Source organism: Schistocerca americana, chromosome 3 (genome assembly GCF_021461395.2).
Source record: "Schistocerca americana isolate TAMUIC-IGC-003095 chromosome 3, iqSchAmer2.1, whole genome shotgun sequence".
In the NCBI taxonomy this organism is placed as follows: domain Eukaryota; kingdom Metazoa; phylum Arthropoda; class Insecta; order Orthoptera; family Acrididae; genus Schistocerca; species Schistocerca americana.
The window spans coordinates 773,033,746-773,056,619 of NC_060121.1; the positions used below are offsets into that span (position 1 = coordinate 773,033,746).

General features: G+C 40.0%; 1 protein-coding gene across 5 annotated transcripts in view; it reads right to left on the reverse strand.

Annotated features, from left to right (window-relative positions):
- Positions 1 to 22,874, reverse strand: part of LOC124606788 — a 93,594-nt gene that overhangs the window by 45,588 nt on the left and 25,132 nt on the right. For all 5 annotated transcript variants that reach the window (XM_047138855.1, XM_047138853.1, XM_047138854.1 and 2 more), the window contains exon 4: positions 19,022 to 19,189. In XM_047138855.1, coding sequence (XP_046994811.1) covers positions 19,022 to 19,189 — 168 coding nt within the window. The remainder of the gene's footprint in view (positions 1 to 19,021; positions 19,190 to 22,874) is intronic.

Sequence of the window (22,874 nt, forward strand, 5' to 3'; positions counted from 1 at the left end):
AAAATCATAGTGCAGATACTAAACTTGCGTTTCTTGCATATTGATTTGGGCACTTGGGCCAATGAGCCCCATTTGTGGACCTGCGCCCGGGGTACCTTTGCCCCACTTATCCCCTCCCCCCTAACACTGGCCCTGCTTGTGCTGTCATAAAATGTTTTGATTTGACTCTTCAAGCTTTCCCAGCAGATATGTTGTAAATAGTCTCCACGGTTTTTCCACCTGATGACGCCGTGCAAATTCCACAATATTTCCTCGGAGCAACTGTCCGACATCTTGATGTAGTTCAACCTTACTGGGGACTAGGTACAACTGATGGTATCCACACTTTTATGCCCTGTATATGGAATGCACAGGAACGGAAATCACGTGTGCACAATGATTTGTCCTCTGCCAAAAATCAGAGAATGACCCTCCTGCACGTGCACTCTACGCTATGTTTACAAACAGAAGGGTCGCTCTGTGATTTTCAGTAGATGGCATTTTAGTATGGCACAACCAATCTGCTAATCACTGTGCAAGCGTGATTTCTGCCCCTGCACTTTCTTCGTGACCGTGTTCTATAAACAGGGCACTGACATGCGGATACCGTCAGTCGTACTTAGCCACCAGCAAGATTGAACCACCTGAAGATGTCGGATAGTTGCTCTGAGGAAATATTGTGGAATTTGCACACCACCATCTGGTGCCAAAGACGATTTACTGTTTCAACTGTTTGGAATATATTTCACGGTGGTGGAATATGTATCCAATTCTCGAGCTTAATATCCAACAACAGTCTTTCACTGCCAGGGTTTTCCTTAACTCATAGTTTTAGTTTCTTATGTCTGCTTGTGTCTGTGTATGTGCGGATGGATTTTGTGTGTGTGTGTGTGTGTGTGTGTGTGTGTGTGTGTGTGTGTGTGGGCGCGCGCGCGAGTGTATACCTGTCCTCTTTTCCCCCTAAGGTAAGTCTTTCCGCTCCCGGGATTGGAATGACTCCTTACCCTTTCCCTTAAAACCCACATCCTTTCGTCTTTCCCTCTCCTTCCCTCTTTCCTGACGAAGCAGCCGTTGGTTGCGAAAGCTAGATTTTTGTGTGTATGTTTGTGTTTGTTTGTGTGTCTATCGACCTGCCAGCGCTTTTGTTTTTGTAAGTCTCATCATCTTTGTTTTTAGATATATTTTTCCCATGTGGAATGTTTCCCTCTATTATATATATATATAAAGTTTGCCAAGGTAATACCATTCCTAATGTCCAGGCGGAGCTTCAAGGAATCCTCAGAACCTTAAGCCGCATATAAAACCTCTCACCTGACTCCATCAACCTCCTGACCCCACCGACACCCCGCACCCCTACCTTCTACCTTCTTCCTAAAATTCACAAACCCAAGCATCCCGGCCGCCCCATTGTAGCTGGTTACCAAGCCCCCACAGAACGTATCTCTGCCTTCGTAGATCAACACCTTCAAGATCAACACCTTCAACCCATTACATGCAGTCTCCCAACCTTCATCAAAGACACCAACCACTTTCTCGAACACCTGGAATCCTTACCCAATCTGTTACCCCCAGAAACCATCCTTGTAACCATTGATGCCACTTCCTTATAGACAAATATTCTGCACGTCCAGGGCCTCACTGCGATGAAGCACTTCCTTTCACGCCGATCATCTGCCACCCTACCTAAAACCTCTTTCCTCCTTACCATAGCCAGCTTCATCCTGACCTACAACTTCTTCACTTTTGAAGGCCAGACATACCAACAATTAAAGGGAACAGCCATGGGTACCAGGATGGCCCCCTCGTACGCCAACCTATTCATGGGTCGCTTAGAGGAAGCCTTCTTGGTTACCCAGGCCTGCCAACCCAAAGTTTGGTACAGATCTACTGATGACATCTTCATGATCTGGACTCAAAGTGAAGAAGAACTCCAGAATTTCCTCTCCAACCTCGACTCCTTTGGTTCCATCAGATTCACCTGGTCCTACTCCAGATCCCATGCTACTTTCCTTGACGTTGACCTCCATCTGTCCAATGGCCAGCTTCACACGTCCGTCCACATCAAACCCACCAACAGGCAACAGTACCTCCATTATGACAGCTGCCACCCATTCCACATCAAACGGCCCCTTCCCTAAAGCCTAGGTCTTCGTGGCAAACGAATCTGCTCCAGTCCGGAATCCCTGAACCATTACACCAACAATCTGAAAACAGCTTTCGCATCCCGCAGCTACCCTCCCGACCTGGTACAGAAGCAAATAACCAGCGCCACTTCCTCATACCCTCAAGCCCAGAACCTCCCACAGAAGAACCACAAAAGTGCCCCACTTGTGACAGGATACTTTCCGGGGATCAGACTCTGAATGTGGCTCTCCAGCAGGGATAGGACTTCCTCAAATCCTGCCCTGAAATGAGATCCATCCTTCATGAAATCCTCCCCACTCCACCAAGAGTGTCTTTCCGCCGTCCACCTAACCTTCGAAACCTCTTAGTTCATCCCTATGAAATCCCCAAACCACCTTCCCTACCCTCTGGCTCCTACCCTTGTAACCGCCCCCGGTGTAAAACCTGTCCCATGCGCCCTCCCACCACCACCTACTCCAGTCCTGTAACCCGGAAGGTGTACACAATCAAAGGCAGAGCCACGTGTGAAAGCACCCACGTGATTTACCAACTGACCTGCCTACACTGTGACGCTTTCTATGTGGGAATGACCAGCAACAAACTGTCCATTCGCATGAATGGACACAGGCAGACAGTGTTTGTTGGTAATGAGGATCACCCTGGTGTTTGGAGCTGGGATACGCTGACAAAGTCAGCACAGATGTGTTAACCAATCTTTTGACTTTCACGTACCTATGCATCACAAAAAGAAAATTCTAAATTATGGACATGGACAGTGTCGACAGCATTATTGACTAAAATTGAAACAAATGGATAAACAAGGAAATGTGGCAAAAGGAAATCGATTACATGGAGCATCACGTCATGGACAACAAAAAATTAATACTGTAATAATTACATTTTTATTATGCCGTTGCAAATAACGGTGGTTAGGTTGTGTGAAATATGAACTTTTTTTTTGTGCATAGTGAAAAACTGTTCAACATAGAATAGTAAAACAAGGGAGCTAAACAATGTGTAGGACTTCATTACTATTTTGTTGAACAGCTAAAACATTTTATGCTGGAACAATCTGATTGTCAAACAAAAGAATTGGTCAAAATAGAGTCTTGCATGGTACAATCAAGGCAAGTAATAGTTTAGGACAGTCATTTAGTGGACTACAACATGACTGGTGGTCAATTTGATATTATGAACAATGAAGTAAAAAATTTGAGAAACGAGGTATCAAACTTTAGTAAAAAGGCCACAGAACTATAAAAAGAACTTGAAGTGGAATGAGAGCATAAACAATTGGATGCAGGGCTCGGTCTAGTAGGAAATAATACTGTAAATGTATAATTACATATATATAACTGAAAACATTCGTAGTGGATGTTATTTGTTAACAAAATGTTACGTACGTCAAAAATGAAATTTTTTGTCCTGATGTTGCACCCAAAATTTACACAGATTGGTGCAAAAGTTGAAGTAAAAGCAATGAAAAGAAGTTAAAATATTATAGAATTAAAATGAAATGAGAATATTTAAACAAATGTGAGATATTTGCAAATGTGTATTTAACAATTTTTGCAAGAAGATGCTGTAGCATTTGTAAATGAAATAATATTACTGAGCCGAGAGAATCTAAAAGTGTCTCGGATTTGTGTAGTGCAAAACTGAATAGTAGCTATGTAGTGTATCATTATACTAAGAAATATTTGAAGTCAAAAGTATATTCCAAGCCGCATTTGTGTTTTTTTATGATCATTTGTAATGTATTGTCGAAGTGAGTGCTTTCAAAAAAAATTCACTTGAAAAATTGATGCAGATGATTTTGAAAATAACAGCAAATTATGCACACTAAAACTTCAAATAATGAAAGGGATGTACGCCCAATTGTAAATTATGTGACTGAGCTAATGTGGAACTTACTTTAAAAATTTTGGTTTCCAAAGCCACATTCACACTCAGATTATTCTGTAAATCGTTCAAGTTATCTCCTACTATCATGCTGTCCTTATTCATTAGATGTTAGATGTGGATATTGTAGAATTTTTCAAATGAAGTTTCACTACAGAATTAATGGTAAGTCCTCCAACAGCAATTTTTTAATGAAGTTTGTGTGCAATTGGTTAAATTAGAGAAATTTTGCAACATGGTTACACTAATGGTACTTCACACTGCTGTGGCTGAAAGATATTCATATTTACACCTGTAGAGTGGCGAATAGTCTTGCATTTTGACAAGGATCTTTTTTTTTAAGTAGAAATATTTTTGTATTTGATGACATTAGATATGCTTTGGGCTGTTGTACTATAATTTTATGGAAACTGCATAAACAAATTTTGGATCTATTTGGGAAATTTCTTTACTATATTTGTAACTGAAAAATAGAAAGTTAGACTTGTTGGTTTGCTATTGTCATTTTCAATATCTGTAGTCAGCATTTGAATGTGGTTACTATAATGAAAGCATTGATAAGGATTTTGTTATCAGATGATTATACTAAATGGCGATTTCAAACTATGACAACTTTTGTGCATTATCTCAGTACATCTTACTGTAGATGATGCTCAGACTGAGGAGATTATTTTTCAGACCATATATGTCATTTCTGAAAACTGTAACAGGTGAGATCTATGTCTTATATGAGTAATTTTATAAGTGGACTGGATTAATGTTTAAAATATCTTGGAGAAGAGGTTTTGTCATTTTTAAAAGTATATGTGCTGGATGATTATGATTTAAGAGTTGATGCATTATTCTTCATCAACATCATCATCAGGATATTTTTCCAGCGAGCCGGGTACGAACTTTGTGAACTATATGCCTCCATTGATTTCTCTCCACTGCATCCCACATTACTCCTCTCCTCTTGAGATCTTCATTAATCTGGTCTGTCCATGTCTTCCTAGGCTGCCCAATCAGTCTTTTTCCTGGTACCTCCATCACCAAATTCTGACATGATGTTCAAGTCAGGTGCATCTGTTTCAGATGACCTAATTCCTTCAATCTTGCAGCACTCATTCTTTCCTCCAAGGTCAAGGTCACCTGCAGGTCTCTCCTTACATATCTGTTCCTGACTGTGTCTCTCCCATTTTTAAGAGCTGCCCTAGGAAACTTCATTTCACATGCCTGTATCGACTCTCTTCTCTCTTCTCTCTCATTTATGATACAGTTCTCCAGACTATATGTCTTGATTGGCAGGAGGAACATTTTATATGGGGTCTGTTCAGCACTTAAAGGGGCTCCTTTGTTCCAGATTAGGTTTCATACTTGGTGGAAGAAACTGGACCCTTTTGCTACTCTGTTTAAAACTTCCTGTTTGGCACTACCCAGATAACTGAAACTTTTCACAGATTCGACCTTCTCTCTTTCCAGTATCTTTCACGGTGTAGGTCTCATACCAACCATCATTGCCACTGTCTTGCTCTTACTCACAATCAAACTTGAATTCTTTAAATTTTTTATTCCAATTATCTAGCCTCCTCTGAACCATCCATTTACATCCCTCTCCAAACGACAATGTAATCAGCAAAATCAAAAGCACTGAGATGTTCATTTTCTACTTCCTTGATTGCTTACATGATTGTGTTCATAAGTGTAATGAAGAGTAATGGGGAACATGAACTGCCTTGCTGAACATCTCTCTTTGTGTTAAATCATTTTGATCGTCCACTCCCTACTTGTACACTGTTTTTCATAACCTTCATATACTATCTGAACCTTTCAAATTACTGATTCAGGAACATTGTATATTCTCAACCACTTCCGCATTTTACCGCTTGGTACATTGTCATATGCTTTTTCCAAATCCAGGTACACTATCATCAGATCCTTTGCTTTTTTCCAGTACTTCCCCGTCAACTGATTCATGGAAAAAACAAGGTCTAGAATTCCTGAAACCATGCTGTTGTTCCTCAAACTAATGTTCTAGGATTTTTCCCGGTCTCTTTTCTATGATCTCTTCCATTATTTTAAGGTAATGTGACAGCGGTGTGATTTGTCAGTAGTTGGTGCAATTATTTTTGCTTCCTTTCTTAAACAATGGTATTGTAATTCCCTTTTTCCAATCATCTCACACTTTTTTCTCTTTCCCTATCACCTCCAGCATCTGATGTAACCACTGTATTCCTTGGGTTCCAGCTGCCTTAATCAACTAATCTATTATTGTTGCCTTCCCCTCTTTCATCTTATTTTGGGGCATTTTCAGTTTCTGCCCAGAAAATTGGATGCTGCTCTTCCTCTACTTGACTTTGATGTCACTTTCTTGTTCATTGTCCCCAAACAGTAAGGTCTCAAAATAATTCTTCATCACTTCCCTGATGTCTTCCACATGCCATACAATATTCCAGTCATCTGCTTCAATCAGTTGTATATCTTCTCTGTCATCACATCTTTTACTTTTCAACACCAGTTTTTGGTTTCCCTTGCTGTCTTCGTCTACTTTCTGTGTGAATATTTCGCAACTCTTCTCCTTTCCTTCTTTTACTACTCTCTTTGCTCGGAGTTTCTTCTGATGGTATTCCTGCACCAGTGTTATCACCTTGTGCTCATCTTTTGCACCAGCCCTTGGTTCTGATCTCTTTTTTTTTAACTCATATAGGAACATTCTATAATGAAGAGACAGTAAGGTTTAACGTTTATGTTAAAATAAGAGAAGTTGTCTATGAGTATAGCGATGTTATGTCGAGGTAGGTCTATATATGCTGTGACAATGAAATGTGGGGATTTGGATTGGGTTGGTCTGGATTGGATTGATGGGTTAAATGGACCAAACTACAAGGTCACTGATCCCTCCATCCTACATGCATCAAGCTGCAATGAGTCCTCCGAGATGAAGGATACAGAAGATAAATTTTGAAGAACCTGATCCGAGAAGCAATAGAACCAAGAGACTGAAGCAAGTAGAAGTGAGGGAGGTGTGAGAAGAAGTAAGGTGGGTGAGTTACTCCATCCAGAAAGCAGATTGAAGCCACCAGGACATGTTACACAGGGGGAGAGGAATCCTCTGCATCTGACCAGTGTTTCCTCACCCTCCATTAATAAAAGAAAGACTAGCAATGCAGACAAGCTGATAAAATATCAGGAAAGAGAAGAAGAAGAAGAAGAAGAAGAAGAAGAAGAAGAAATTAAAACAATGACAAATGTAAAAGAATAAGAAAAATGCAAAGATGGGAAGGGCAAAAGCCATGCCAGGTCACTGAAAAGAGGCAAATATAGGGCCCACTAAGTTAGAGCAGGTAATGGGCACCCGTCCAATTCCTTAAGAAGTCAGCGAGGCCAAAGTGCCCTACCTCACTGAAAGGTAGAAATCGCCTTCATGAGCAAAACCTGTAACAAGATCAGTTGCTTTGACATTGTCCACTAGCACCGGAGGCAGCATGTCAGCAATTTTATGATTTTGTCATAAAGAAGCCAAATTAGGGCAATCCACTTGAATGTGGGCCACCATCAGATGGGCATCACACTGACAGTGGAGGGGATCCTCATGTTGTAGGATGTAGCCATTGGTTGGCCTAGTGCTTTTAATGCAAATCCAACAGAGTGGTGGATTCATGTGGAGAGCACAAAAGGAAGGCTGGAGACTGTCATATGATCATGGCCCCCTTTATTGCAATTTGTTCTGAGAAACCAGGGCACACCATTCTGTGTTCCAAGCTTCCAAAAACTGATGGCATAGAGTCAACCGAAGGTGCACTTCCTGTACCCCAATCTCGTAAGTCGGCATCCTGGTAGCCAACTTGGCCAAAGGGTCAGCATATTCATTACCTGGGATCCAATGTGACCAGGGGTCCAGATGAAGATGACCAACCGCCAAGATGAAGATGACTGGTCATCCAGCTTGGCAGAGATCGGAAATGAGATCCTGGATATTGTCAACCAATGGGTGTTAACAGTAGCCGTGGACGAAGACTACTCGATGTGTTACTGCTCATCAATAACATTTCTCCAGTGCAAGAACTAATGTGACTGAGGGCTTTATTGGTGGCCACCAATTCAGCAGTGAATACACTGCATCTGTTCAACAGGGAGCATAAAGCACAGCACCTTGCATCTGTGTACCTTGTAAGCAAAACTGGTTCATCCGTCAACCGTTAAGTCACCAGTGTATTACACTTTAAATCCGTAAATGCATCAAGGATGGCTGGGAATGGGTGGTAAAACACCATGGGGTCAGCAAAGTCTTTCAGTCCAAAGGGTATGTCAAGACAGATCCAAGGATGGGGTACACACCATGGGGCATATGTGGTCACTCCCTGACAAGAGGAAACAGTGGGGGTAGGTGTAGTTCAGAGCAGATACACTGATCACAAACTGTGATTGAGACTCCAGTCCGGGGTTCTCTGTTGCAGGGGATGGAATTCCCTACCAGGAAAAAAACACAGTAATTCAGACGCTCAGGGGAGCAGCGAATGGTATCATTTGTTTGAGCAGCATTTGTTGGCATCTGAGATGTAGCAGAGGGATCCCAGCCTTCACCAGTATGCTAGTCACATGGCTGGGCTGAAAGGTACCTGTTGTAAGTTGCACCCCACAATGGCGTAACGGGTACAGCACCTGCAACACTGAAAGCGATGTCAGGCCTTGTGTCAGACTCCCATAGTTAAGAAGCGGCAGGATCAGAGCTTGGTGAAGCCACAGAAGGGTTGCACAATCTGCATCCCAGAAGGCATTACTGAGGCAGCGAAGAATATTAAGATGTGACCAACACTTTTGCTCATGTTGGTGAAGATGGGGCAGCCACATCAACTGGGCATCAGCAACCAGTCCCAAAAATTGGTAAGATTCCACCACATTGAGCAACCGATCATCGAGATAGTTCTGGTTGTGGATGTACAGTACAATGGTGACAAAAGTGCATGACTTGTGTCTTAGTGGCCGATAGGTGAGAGCCTAAGACTGGGCCCTTCACATGGCAGCCTGCAGTCAGCATTCAGCAATATCCAGTTGAGGAGCAATGGTAAAAGCAAAATCATCAGCATATGAAGAGGATGACACTGTAGGCCCCCCAGCTGTAGCTAGATCATTGATAACCACTAGGAAAAGGGCACACCCAATTGGGAGCCCTGTAGAACCACCTTCTCTTGTTTTGGAAGGAGCAAGGGAGGGAGGGGAGGGGAGGAGTTACTATAGGAAGCGACAACCTGAATCAGGAAAGTAAGGTGTGATAAGCATTTCCAGACAAAAATCTGGAGTGGGTGCCAGAGACCCCCTCACGTAGGATAACGAGGATGTGATAACACCATGCTATACCTTAAACCCTTGGCCAGTCACAGAAGACAGTGATAAGATGTCGGCAGGTGAAAGTAATCTGGATAGCAAACTCCAGACAGACCAAACTGTCAGTGGTAGACCTGCCGTGGTGAAAACTGCCTTGGGTCGGAACAAAAAGGCTCCGAGATTCAACATACGAACACAGCCACCAGCTCCACCATATGTCTGAACAACTTGCAGAGAATATTAGTGAAAGTAGCTGGGCAATAGACCTCAATCTCAAGGTGGTGTTTACCTGCTTGCAGCACTGGAACGATCATGTTTTCTTGCCACTGAGACGGGGAGTCACCCTCGCTCCAGATACGGTGAAAATTGCTAGCGTGCAATGTTAGCAATCCACAAACAGGTATTCAAGCATTTGCCTAGGGACGCAATGTAGCAGTGGAGACGTGTCAGGGCAAAGAGCTAGGGCACTGAGGAATTCACACACACACTGAATGGAGCATTAAATGGCTCCAGGTGCGTGTAGTGAATTCTCTCCACGCGCTATTTCAGGACACGAAATGCAGGCAAAACACAGAGCAAAATGTTAGGTGACAGCATCTGGGTCAGTGTAGACAACATCATTCAGGGAGATTCTAGGTACACCTGTGGGGGACTGGTGTCCACAGAGGCATCAAATCTTTTCCCAAATGTGACAAGGAGGATATGCAGTCCAATGGCAGTCCCACACCATTCCCAGCATTCATGTTTCTGTTGTTCTAATAGGTGATGGACCTAGGCACAGAGTCATTTATAAAGGTGGTAAGGTGTTCTATTGATGGATGTTGCTTATGGCATTGGAGAGACCATTTGTCATCTCAAATGGCCACAGTGATTGTGGAGGTCCACCTAGGTACTGTCTTCTGACGGGGGTATCCCAAAGAGTAGGGTATCGCTAAGTTTGTTGGTGACAGAATCGCTGCAGTCGTGCTCTGGACAGCCGCATCAATACCTCTATGTGATGGTTTGCTAAGGGTAATGGCAGATTTGTTTTGTTTTGTTTTAGGGCACAAAAACAACTATGGTCATACACGCCCATGTCAAAACCATAGAACAGGAAGACAAAGAGAGGAGTTGAAAACGACTACACATCAATCTCAGTCAACTGAAGAGAAGACAGCTAAAAACAGGGATGTGAAGAAAGGTCTATAAAATACGTCATAGAGAGATGGGAGGTCCAGAAATAAAAATTAAATGGCATTTGTCATATTGCTATGACAGATAAAAAGTAAAACGAAGTCGACAGCCCACACGTCAGTTGCAGAGTGGTGCGGGAGCACCACTTAACAAATGGCAATGGCTAAAAAGACAGTGCCCAATACGCAACCTAGTTAAAATGATCTCCTTGCGGCGTGAGGACTAAGAAGAGGTCATCCAAGTCGCTGGGAGAGGCTTAATAACCCGGAGCTTGTTTCCATGAAGAGAGGACCAGTGGTGATGCCAAAGTGACACCACTTGCTGACAGACTGCAACACAGAGATCGTTGGAGGGAATGTAAGACCTAGTAGGCTCAGGTATGAGGACTGCAGCCTTGGCAGCAGTGTCAGTGGCCTCGTTTCCTGTCAGACTGACGTGACCAGGAGCCACATAAACATCACAGTGGCTCCATCAAGAGTGAGCAAGTGACAGCTTTCCTGGACCCATTGCACTAAGGAGTGAATGGTGTACAGCACACAGAGGCTTTTAAGGGCACTAAGAGAGTCTGAGTAGATGATGCAGTTGAGAAACCTGTGTTGCCAGATGTATTGCGTGGCCTGATACATGGCAAAGAGCTCTGCTATAAATACTGAGCAGTGTTCCAGAAGCCGATACCGAAAAACGTCGGAACCAATAATGAAGGCACACTCAATACCACGGTGACTCCAAGAGCCATCGGCATACGCAAAGTCATGAAGTTCCATGCGTAGTCATGAAACTGAAGGCAATACAGCAAGGCTGGAGGAGTGTCCTTAGGAAGTGAAGGAAGGCCAAGCAGCCACACAAAGCCAAGGTGGTGAAAGGTTCACACCCACCGGTAAAGTTGCAGGTAGCGCGAAGTTAAGCTGCTGGAGCAAGAGCCGAAAGCGAAAACCAGGAGGTAACAGAGAAGAGGGATGCACCCCATACTGGTGATCAAAGGAGTCATCTAAGAAGGAGGCATAGGATTGGTAGGCAGACAAATGGCATGCATATCTGGTGAGGAGAAAGTCACGGCAGTAGGACAGAGGTAGTTTGGCAGCTTCTGCATAAACTCTCAACTGGGCTAGTGTAAAAGGCGCCAGTGACCAAATGGATGCCACGATTGTAGACAGTATTGAGACGGTGTAAGAGGGACAGATGTGTAGATGCATAAACGAAACACCCATAGTCTAGTTTTGAATGGACAAGGGACTTCATTCACATTTTAATGAGATGCTGATGAAGTATAGGTTGTATTATAGTATTTTGGAGATGATGAATAAGGTAAGGTTGCTATGTATTACGGAAGTTTATTCTGCACTGTGATATGTGTGATGATCAGTTGTGTCATGTAGTATGTGTGTGTACCTGGGAAAATCATGAATGTCTTTAATGAATTTAGTGTGTGTGTGTGTGTGTGTGTGTGTGTGTGTGTGTGTGTGTGTGTGATGACAATACGAAGAACTATGCTGACAATATCTGATGAGTTCATAATGGTACATCTTGAAATTAAGAAAATAGTAGAATAGTTATTTGTAGAAAATGAAACTTCCTGGCAGATTAAAACTGTGTGCCGGACCAAGACTTGAACTCGGGATCTTTGCCTTTTGCGGGCAAGTGCTCTACCATCTGAGATACCCAAGCACAACTCACGACCCATACTCACAGCCTTACTTATGCCAGAACCTCATCTCCTACCTTCCAAACTTCACAGAAGCTCTCCTGCGAAACTTGTAGAACTAGCACTTCTGAAGGAAAGGACATTTCAGAGACATGGCTTTGCCAAAGGCTGGGGGATGTTTCCAGAGTGAAATTTTCACTCTGCAGCAGAGTGTGTGCTGATATGAAACTTCCTGGCAGATTAAAACTGTGTGGCAGACCGAGACTCGAACTCGGGACCTTTGCCTTTCACGGGCAAGTGCTCATTTTGTGGGAAATGTTTGGAATAAACTGATATTGCAGCCTAATATTCAGTACCAACTAAGTGCCTCTTGTAACAAGTCTAGACTAATGAAGAGAATAAAACAAGGGAAACTCTAGGTTGGAATGTCAACAATGCAAGGAAAAGATAGATTGGTACTTACTGTAAAGAGACACATTAACCTGCAGACAGGCACAAACCGAATATCAGACTAGACCAATTTGTGACCACTCTATCAAATGGGCTTGTTAAATTTCACTTTGAAAATAATTTTAATTATAAGAAGAAACAAACAGAGGTTTTCCATTGTCACTAGATGTCATAGGAAAGTGGACAGCATTTGTTTGGGCTGACTCTAGCTACACACAGCAAAAACGAAATTGTAAATATCTATCAAAACACTGGAGATCATGCGCTTGAGAACTCTTCTTTAACTTTTAACTGGATAGTATTAGAAACAGCAAAGCTTAACTATGTGTACTGATCATTCAGAATTGTATTTTACTGCAGTTGAGCTCTGACTCAACTGTCAACGAAAGAGACTTGTGTGTTATTTAAGAGAAAGACCAATACCTGAATGAAGTTCAGAATAAGTGGGATACTGAGTGATGATTCTTCAAATACAAGTTTTGAATGTGCTTATGAGTTCAGGATGTGGAGGAAGGGCGTTCACAAGGAATTTATAAAAGAAAAATATACGTTAATAATTTTTACATTGATGAGAGGGGTTTGATAAGTCTGGTTAATTTCCATGAAAGAATGGAACATTTTTGTTGTGTTTTCATGGCTGATAAGCCTGATTGTTCCAAAGATCATACAATGAATTTCAAAAATGTACAGTATACAGTTCATTATTGACGACAGTCTGGAATTGGTCAATGTGTCGATTGCAATTGAAAATGGAGAAAACCAAGTTTGATATTGTTATTAAACATTTTCATTTGAAGGGTTGGACTGTCGCACAAATCAAAATGGAAATGGATGAAGTTCATGCTGACACTGCACCAACTGAAGACAATTTACTTTTGGATTGTTGTTGTTGTGGTCTTCAGTCGTGAGACTGGTTTGATGCAGCTCTCCATGCTATTCTATCCTGTGAAAGCTTCTTCATCTCCCAGTACCTACTGCAACCTACATCCTTCTGAATCTGCTTAGTGTATTCAGTCTCTTGGTCTCCCTCTACGATTTTTACCCTCCACACTGCCCTCCAATACTAAATTGGTGATCCCTTGATGCCTCAGAACATGTCCTACCAACCGATCCCTTCTTCTAGTCAAGTTGTGCCACAAACTTCTCTTCTCCCCAATCCTATTCAATACCTCCTCATTAGTTATGTGATCTACCCATCTAATCTTCAACATTCTTCTGTAGCACCACATTTCAAAAGCTTCTATTCTCTTCTTGTCCAAATTATTTATCATCCATGTTTCATTTCCATACATGGCTACACTCCAAACAAATACTTTAAGAAGCGACTTCCGACATTTAAATCTATACTCGATATTAACAAATTTTTCTTCTTCAGAAACGCTTTCCTTGGCATTGCCAGTCTACATTTTATATCCTCTCTACTTCGACCATCATCAGTTATTTTGCTTCCCAAATAGCAAAACTCCTTTACTACTTTAAGTGTCTAATTTCCTAATCTAATTCCCTCAGCATCACCCGACTTAATTTGACTACATTCCATTATCCTCGTTTTGCTTTTGTTGATGTTCATCTTATATCCTCCTTTCAAGACACTATCCATACTTTCAGAAACGACTTCCTGACACTCAAATCAATACTCGGTGTTAACAAATTTCTCTTCTTCAAAAACGCTTTCCTAGCCATCATCAGTTATTTTGCTTCCCAAATAGCAAAACTCATTTACTACTTTAAGTGTCTAATTTCCTAGTCTAATTCCCTCAGCATCACCCGACTTAATTTGACTACATTCCATTATCCTCGTTTTGCTTTTGTTGATGTTCATCTTATATCCTCCTTTCAAGACCCTATCCATTCCGTTCAACTGCTCTTCCAAGTCCTTTGCTGTCTCTGACAGAATTACAATGCCATCGGCGATCCTCAAAGTTTTTATTTCTTCTCCATGGATTTTAATACCTACTCTGAACTTTTCTTTTGTTTCCTTTATAGCTTGCTCAATATACAGATTGAATAGCATTGGGGAGGGGCTACAACCCTGTCTCACTCCTTTCCCAACCACTGCTTCCCTTTCATGCCCCTCGTCTCTTATAACTGCCATCTGGTTTCTGTACAAATTGTAAATAGCCTTTCGCTCCCTGTATTTTACATCTGCCACCTTCAGAATTTGAAAGAGAGTATTCCAGTCAACATTGTCAAAAGCTTTCTCTAAGTCTACAAATGCTAGAAACGTAGGTTTGCCCTTCCTTAATCTAGCTTCTAAGATATGTCTCAGGGTCAGTATTGCCTCACGTGTTCCAACATTTCTACGGAATCCAAACTGATCTTCCCCAAGGTCACTTTTGGATTAATGAATTTAAACATGGTTGGACAAGCACTGAATATGAAGTGTGCCTCAGCCATCCAGTTGAGGTCCCCACAAAGGAAACCACTGACGAAATATTTGATATGATAATGCAAGATCACCGAATAAAAATTTGTGAGATTTCTGAAGGTGTAGGCATCTCAAATGAGTGAGTGCGTAACATCCTGCATGGGGAATTGGCTACGAAGAAGCTGTTTGTGAAGTGGGTGCCACAACTGCTCACAGTTGACCAAATGTGCTTCCAGCATAACATTTCAACACAGTGTCTGGCAATGTTTAATCATAATGTGCTAGACTTTTTGTGCCCATTTGTGAAACTTGGATTCATGATTACACACCACAGTCAAAATAAAAGCCAGTGAAAGTGCACCGAAGAGGACAAAGACCATTTTGTCAGCTGCTAAGTTGATAACCACTGTGTTTTGGGATTCTCTAAGAATAATCTTCAAAGATTATTCGAAAAAGACAGAACCATAACAGTACCCCGTTACACTTTATTGTTGTATCATTTGAAAATTACGTTGGCCTAAAAAAGACCAAGGCTAGCATGCAAAAAGTGCTCTTTCACTAGAATAATGCACTATCCAACACATCAGTGACAACAATGGTGAAAATGCATGACTGGGCTTTGAATTGGTTCCTCATCCACGCAGTTCAACAGACTTAACCCCCAAGCACTTCTTCCTGTTCCCTAATTTGAAACTTTGATTTGTCAGGATTAAATTTTCATCAAATGAGGAAGTGTTAGTTGCATTCAAGGAGTATTTGCAGAGTTTGACAGAACCTATTTTTCTGATGGGATGAAAAAGATGGAGGCTCACTAGACCAAGTGTATATACCTCAAAGGGAGTTGTTGAGAAGTAATATGAGTTGTTTACTGAAGAAACAGTTTTCTTGCTATTTTACCAGATTTATCAAACCACCCTTGTAATGTTAAATCTGAACTTTGAATAAAATGTCAATGTAATGTAAGCAATAGGTTAGAATTTTTCAATATTTTATTTCACAAACAGATACAGACGCTACAGTCACTTTGAAAAGCAAAATTCCCATTCTGGTGCATGTAGGCCATGACAAAGTCTCGCTAATAATCCTTAAATGTGATACATTTAGTGGGGGATTTGTAATGTAGCAGAATAGAACAATATCAAACAAGAAGTGTGGTTTCACACATACTGGAGATTGTGACACTATCACATGATGTTTACGGGAAATTGTATATGTGCAGAAGTTTAAGCTGTAACATTTACAGCTTACTGTATCTATGAAAACTAGTAGACTTATCATGCAATTAAACAAGTAATATCCAATTCTGACCTATTTATAAAAAGATTCTATTACAAGCCAAAAATATGTCAAACATAATGTAAACAAAGCCCTAAATTATTCTTTGTAAAATTAATGCACAGAAGAGAAATAGTAATTACAATAGAGACACTGTATAGATGCAATATTCATATTAGGAACAAAATTTGTGCTGTAATTGTAAAGTAATTAACAGAAATAATTAAGGCATTGTTACTAGTGAATATTTAACTAAACTAACTATTACAGATATTGTCATGATTTGTAAAGTTAAAAATCCATAACCAGTTCTATGAAAACATATAAATAGCAATTGTAAATTCAACTGTGTTCAGTTTAAACAATACATAACATGATCAGGTAATTGTTGCCTCTTATACAAGCAGCTACAGCAGTAGCCGTGGAGAATCAGTCTAATGTCAGTTTTTTTGCAATAAACCCATGTCACTTTTATCTGTGTTGTCATGCAAGAAACATATTTTAAAAGCATTTTGTATGTTTCAACTACCGTTTTTGGCAAACCCGTTGCAAACTGCCTTACATTATACAAAACTGAACCCAGATGCCATTTTAAGTGGAATAACTACATTAAATCTTAGTTACACACCTCAATCATCTCTACAACAATCAGCAAGTTAATAATTTAAATACAGAACAAAAGCTGGTTACGTTTCACACTCTTGCACTTTTGCCAATGAACTGCTAAGCCTTAATCAGTTATACACATCTTCTTAGCATATACAATTCTGACTGTTCCAACATTCTTGAGCTTATTTTGGGCGGGTTCACATCTTCAAATAACAAAAATATTATCAATAAATGTTGCTCTTCTGGTATACACATTTCAAGAATTGACATTTAGAAATGAACAAAAGAGGTTATGTTCACTTTAATTTTCATCAAGTAGCTGACAGAAAACATCCCCCTTGCTGCCAATTTACTGCCAAATCAATGGAAATATGGAAAAAATTTGAGAGCTTGTGCTCACAGACAGTCAACAGACAAATGATCAACAGTCAGAGATTAGTGGTTTATCTTGGAGTTCGGTTCAGCAAATTTGTGGCAGACAGGAGACTGTTTCTTCCACCACGACAACACACCTGCTCACACAGCCATCTCTGTTGGACAGTTTTTCGCTAAAAATGGCAGGGTTCTGCTCACACACCTTACTTGCCCGACCTACTCCATGTGACTTTTTCTTATTTCCTAGTATGAAAAGGGGCGTGAAACGACAATGATTTGACAATACTGAAGAAGTCAAGGGGGAAAAAATGAGGCAGGAGCTGTCAGCCATTTCTAAAGATGATTACAAAAAAATTTTTCGAACAGTGGAAGCACAGGTGAGACAAATCCATTAGTTGTAATTGAGAGTATTTTGAAGCAGACAAGGTTATTTTGTAAACAATTTGAAAATATATAGCTTTTAAAAAATAATTCCTTTTTTTATACCCCCTTGTACTTTGTGAAAATGTCTGAGAGTAGAATTCTCATTGCTACAACTTTATCTGTTTACAAAACCCTTCCCTTTCTTGTATCTCTCCTCCTGTTGCATAGGAAGCAACTACTCGTTAAATAATAATTTTCGCCATTTTTCTGTTTTTGTCCAAGTGTTCTAATTACCATATGCCTTACCCAATTCTGGAAAATGACTTCACCACAGATTTGAAACATTGGGAGAATACAATGATAGAAGCAATGAACTAATAGGTGCTCAAAATTTAATGGTAACTGACAACAGCTGTGAAAGCATTCAATCTTACGTGATTCTTGCTATTCTCTCCTGACTAAAATCTCAACAGTTTGCAGCAGACACTTTGGTTTATCACCATTTCTACAGAAGTTCATTTTGCAGGCAACAGAATACACTACTTCAACTTAAACAAATGAGACTGCTCAAAATACTGAACAGCTATTTGTCATGGCTTATTGGTGTACAAGTGTTTTAAATGGTGTTCAAGTTTCATAATCGAAGATAATATGTCTTCTGTGACTTCGGTCGGTGTTCTTTCACACTGCACTTTGCAAACTATTTTTCAATATCAACATAATCATTCAATAGAGAAAAACCAGTAATCAATATAACAATAGATGTTCAGTCTCCCCCCCCCCCCCCCCCTCTTTAACTGCGGGACGTTTCACCAAATTCAGGCAGTGGACAAGCAGTTTACCACATATATGTTTTTGTATCCTCTGGAGCTGGAAAATGGTGGAATTCATAAGTAAGCTTACAGAAAAATGACTAAAAGAAATGTTTTAGGCCATCAAAGGAATTAACACAGATGTGTGTGGTCTGGAATAGATTCTGCTTTGTAGAAAGACATCATTAATTTAACATATTTGGAAGGTACACAAATTAGCAACTTGAGTTTAATAACTTTTGTGTCAAACCTCTTACACTAAATTTTTATGACAGAGAGCAACTTCAAGTCTGTAGTACACTGTTCACCTACTGCCAATGAGTTGATCAATCTTGGTGAAACTTGTTATATGCCAAGTCAAATTGTTCCTTTCTAAAATGAGCACTCATTGCTTTTGTATCAATGTAGTAGTACACAAAAATTTCACTTTTGTTAGAGAAGTACTATACTTCCCTCAAATTAATTCTTGCAACACCAAATTCTGTACGAATGTTTTACTCTACAAGTAGAATCAAATTACGTCATTATCTTCATTTAAAACTGCCTTCATTTAAGACATGAAATATTACACAGACACTATAGCCTAAAGTTAGGTACTCATGTATTATAATTAATTAGAGATTGATTTCCTACGTACTACAGTACCTCAACTGTCCCTGTTGCATTAAGTGCATCAGCAGCTTGAAGCTCCGTAAACGGATGGTTTGAACATATCTCTAAAATTTGTGTTTCCAGTAACTGTTGGCGAGCCTCTTCACAAGAAGGGTCTAGTTTTAAAACCTCAAGAAATGCTTTCTCTGCTAATGGGTACCGCTGTGAAGGAAGAAAGAAGCAATGTTTAAAATGTAGTTGAGTAACATTTTATTTGTACAGTATGTAGGCCTATTCAAGAACGAATGGGAAAGTACAAAATTAGATATAAAATTACAAAGAGGCAAAATGTCTGGCCAACATTTACTCCAGGAGGCAAAATTCCGGTACTGACACATTTTGAACACAAAAAACTAATCCCCACTGTTGGAACTTTGTTTCTTTTCCTGCTCACAATGTGTAGGCCCATTCATCCTGGAGTCTGGATGATTTACTACTTCTTTTTAACCTTCCCCAACATCTCTCTCTTTCCTCCCTGAGGAAAGAACTAATAGTTTGGGAAGAATTAATAGTCTGGGAGGAATTAATAGTTTGGGACCAATTAATAGTTTAGAAAACTGGGATTAGAGTCTTCACTTTTAAATGTGTCTATCAGCAGTACCAGAAGTTTACCTCCTGGAGGAAAGCACTGGCCAACCATTCTCTCTCTCTCTCTCTCTCTCTCTCTCTCTCTCTCTCTCTCTGTGCGTGTGTGTGTGTGTGTGTAGTTTTACAGCTTTCTCAAGTGATTTTCCTTTTGATAAAATTAAATACATATGCACTTCTTAATAAGTACTGTGTGTCTTTTATTCCAGTACATGAACCTGGAGGCTTCCTTCAGGGCTACCGAGAAGAGTATTGGTGATATAAAATCTGCTTGTCTCACATCACTTTCAATTATGAACTGCTCTGCTCCGATAAAGTCTGATGGAAGCTATAGCATTAATTTACATGTTAGCAAGTATACAAAGACAAACTGAGTCAGTGCCTTGTCTGTCAAAGACTGTCAACACAGATTTTGTAGAAATTGAATCAAAAGCTTTCTCAAAATCTAGGAATCCCGGGTGAAGTGGTAATTCATCCTATATAGTCGGTGATAAGTTCAGTGAACATCTTGTACATTACAGAGGAGGCTGACAAATCTGTAGAATTTTTGTTGTGTCTACGTCCATTATTGTAAAGTAGAACAACAGCTGAGATCCTCTGTTACAGCACACAATGACTGTCGATGAATGAAGCAATAATGGCTCAAACCATCTTTCAAAACTCACTTCTGAGTTTTTCTTTTTTTTATTCTCAGTGCACCATCTGGAGCTACAGCATGAAGTGTTCCCTGTTATCCACCAATTTACGAACAGTTTCAAAAATATAAAGTAATACTGAATGTAACTGAGTAGTATATAGCTCTGGCCAGGTGTACTAACAGGTGGCTGTTGACATGCTGTTGCCAGATTGTGATTCACATGTACTTGATAGTCACATGCGCCTCTGTTACTCACTGTAAAGGTTTCTTCAAATGTAAAAATCAATGTAATTATATAATTACATTTTTTGCAGCGAAATATTGATTTAGGATTTGTCAGTCACATCATTTTCAGAGCAATGTAAGTGTATAATATTTTAATTTAAAAAAAAAAAAAAAAAAAAAAATTAACGCCTTCTCATTCAGTTCCTTATTTCCAGTCTACTAACAAACTGGTTGTTGTAAACACCCACCTTGTTTTCCAAATTGTAAATTGTTGTACAGGCACTGAGCACACCAGTTCACTTTGGAATCCAGTGTCATATAAATGGGTTTTAGTTGTGAAGGAATACAAAACACTAATGATTTAATTTGTTTACAATACAATAATTTATTATGTTATTACTCACAAAATATTAACATTGTAACTGCACAGTAAATTGAGAGAAAAGTGTAAAATCTAACAGATGTCCCACCTCAATTGTCTTCGCTCAAGTTCTCCTCAATGGCATTTTTCTTATTCTTCTTCCTTGCTGTTCTCATCACCCATGGTTGTTGAGTGATCATTGCAGTTGATGATTATAAGCTTCCTTACAGTGTCTCTCATAAGTTCTTTCTGTACATTTTCTGCATGCTGAACACATTTATGACACTGTTCATTTCTGAATTTTCCAAGGCCTCATAAAGTAAGCACCCAACATCTTCGATTTGAAACTTGTTTCTTGTGGTTACTTCTCTCTTGATTTGGGCCCATATGAGATCAGTCGAATTGTAGTGGCAATGATAAGGCTGTTAAGTGTACTACTTGGTGACCCTTTTCATTTACCAGTACTTCTAACCCATAAATAAGTAATCCAACATTTCAGCTCCTGCTGTTGGAGCTCGGTTCATGACTACCAAATGACATATAGTGTTGTTGATGGTGGTGATGGAACCTTCATCCACTAAATACAAAAAATTGGCCTCAAACTGATTTATACACTTATCTGTGTTCCTGTGTTAGTTTTAGAACGACGAGCACCTAAGTTTTAGTTTTTCTTTATCTGAAAACTAATTTTCTTCATTAAGGAAACCAGTCTTCACTGACCCCCTTTGCATAATAATCACTGACCCCCTTTGCATAATAATCAGCCTGGCACATTTCCAAACAGGTACCTTACATGCCCCCAGTTTGGCTCAAAAACTGCCACATATGCTTTAGTGAGTGGGTGTGAGTAACCAGTTTCATCCAAACAGAATATAGGTTGCATGACACCTTTAAGTATGCAGTGAATTCATCATCCACAAAAGCTTGATTCTGGAAGACACTATGTTGCTGTGTTCAACTACACTTTAACCTACCATCATTTGGACACTTATATTTAAATCCTGTATCATTTAACATGTGTCTCACAGATTTAACAGATCCAGTAAAATTTATTTGTTCAATGGGCTTTTTTTCAGTTTTTCTGATGTGCACTTGCCAGTATCATAAAATTCATAGATCGTACGCCTGAAAATGTCTTTCTCAAACTAGTTTAGTTTGGTTAAAAAGTTGTGTTGTAGAATATTTTTCCGAAGAGAATCAAATGTTGGGGATTTTCTCCTCATGGCACATGCTCTGGATAGTTCTTAATCCAATGCCACAAGCTGCAGCACAGATAGCCTGTATGTTACCCACATTTTTTTTTCTTACAGTGGTTGCTTTTATTGGTAAGATATCACTGTATTTGTTAATATGCCACTACTGATTATGTCTACATTCTGCAAATATTTCCTAATGAGTGTGCATGTGAATACTGACACTTCGCCATCACTGTTTATGGATTTGCTTCACCGCCAAAACACAGTTGCCTTTCTCAACTGCATTCTTTCTGTTGTCAAAGTCTGTCTTGTCCGATTTGTTTGTAAACCCGACTTACAGGCTTTTTCATTTTCAACTTAACACAAACACTTCCACTCAGTAAATAAATTGCACTAATAATAACATAAAGTAGACTCTTCACTTCGAGTCAAATTGTCAAATAAGGAATGGAAAACAAGAATGGCACAAATCAACACACCGTCTCGATATTGATGCTCACTGGCACTCAATCTAGGCAACTACAGACGCTCAGCATTGCTATTTCTTTCATGTTAAGAGTGAGAGTGCTACACAAGGCTAGGCACAAGTGCGGCATCAGCACCACTGCAGGCATCTGCCAGTATGCCTGACCAGAGCTATTAATGTGTATTGGTTACAAGCAGCTTCACATCATCAACACCACACCCAAATATTGAAAGCTGAGCACAGTCTCACATGTGTGTATTTTTGTCAAGTGCGCGTGAAAAAGTAACAAAGTTCTGACCCATTTTCCTGAACTGTCTCTCTAAATATCCCGCCATACCCAGGATTCGATAATTCATTTTGTTTCAAAGGCAAACTTC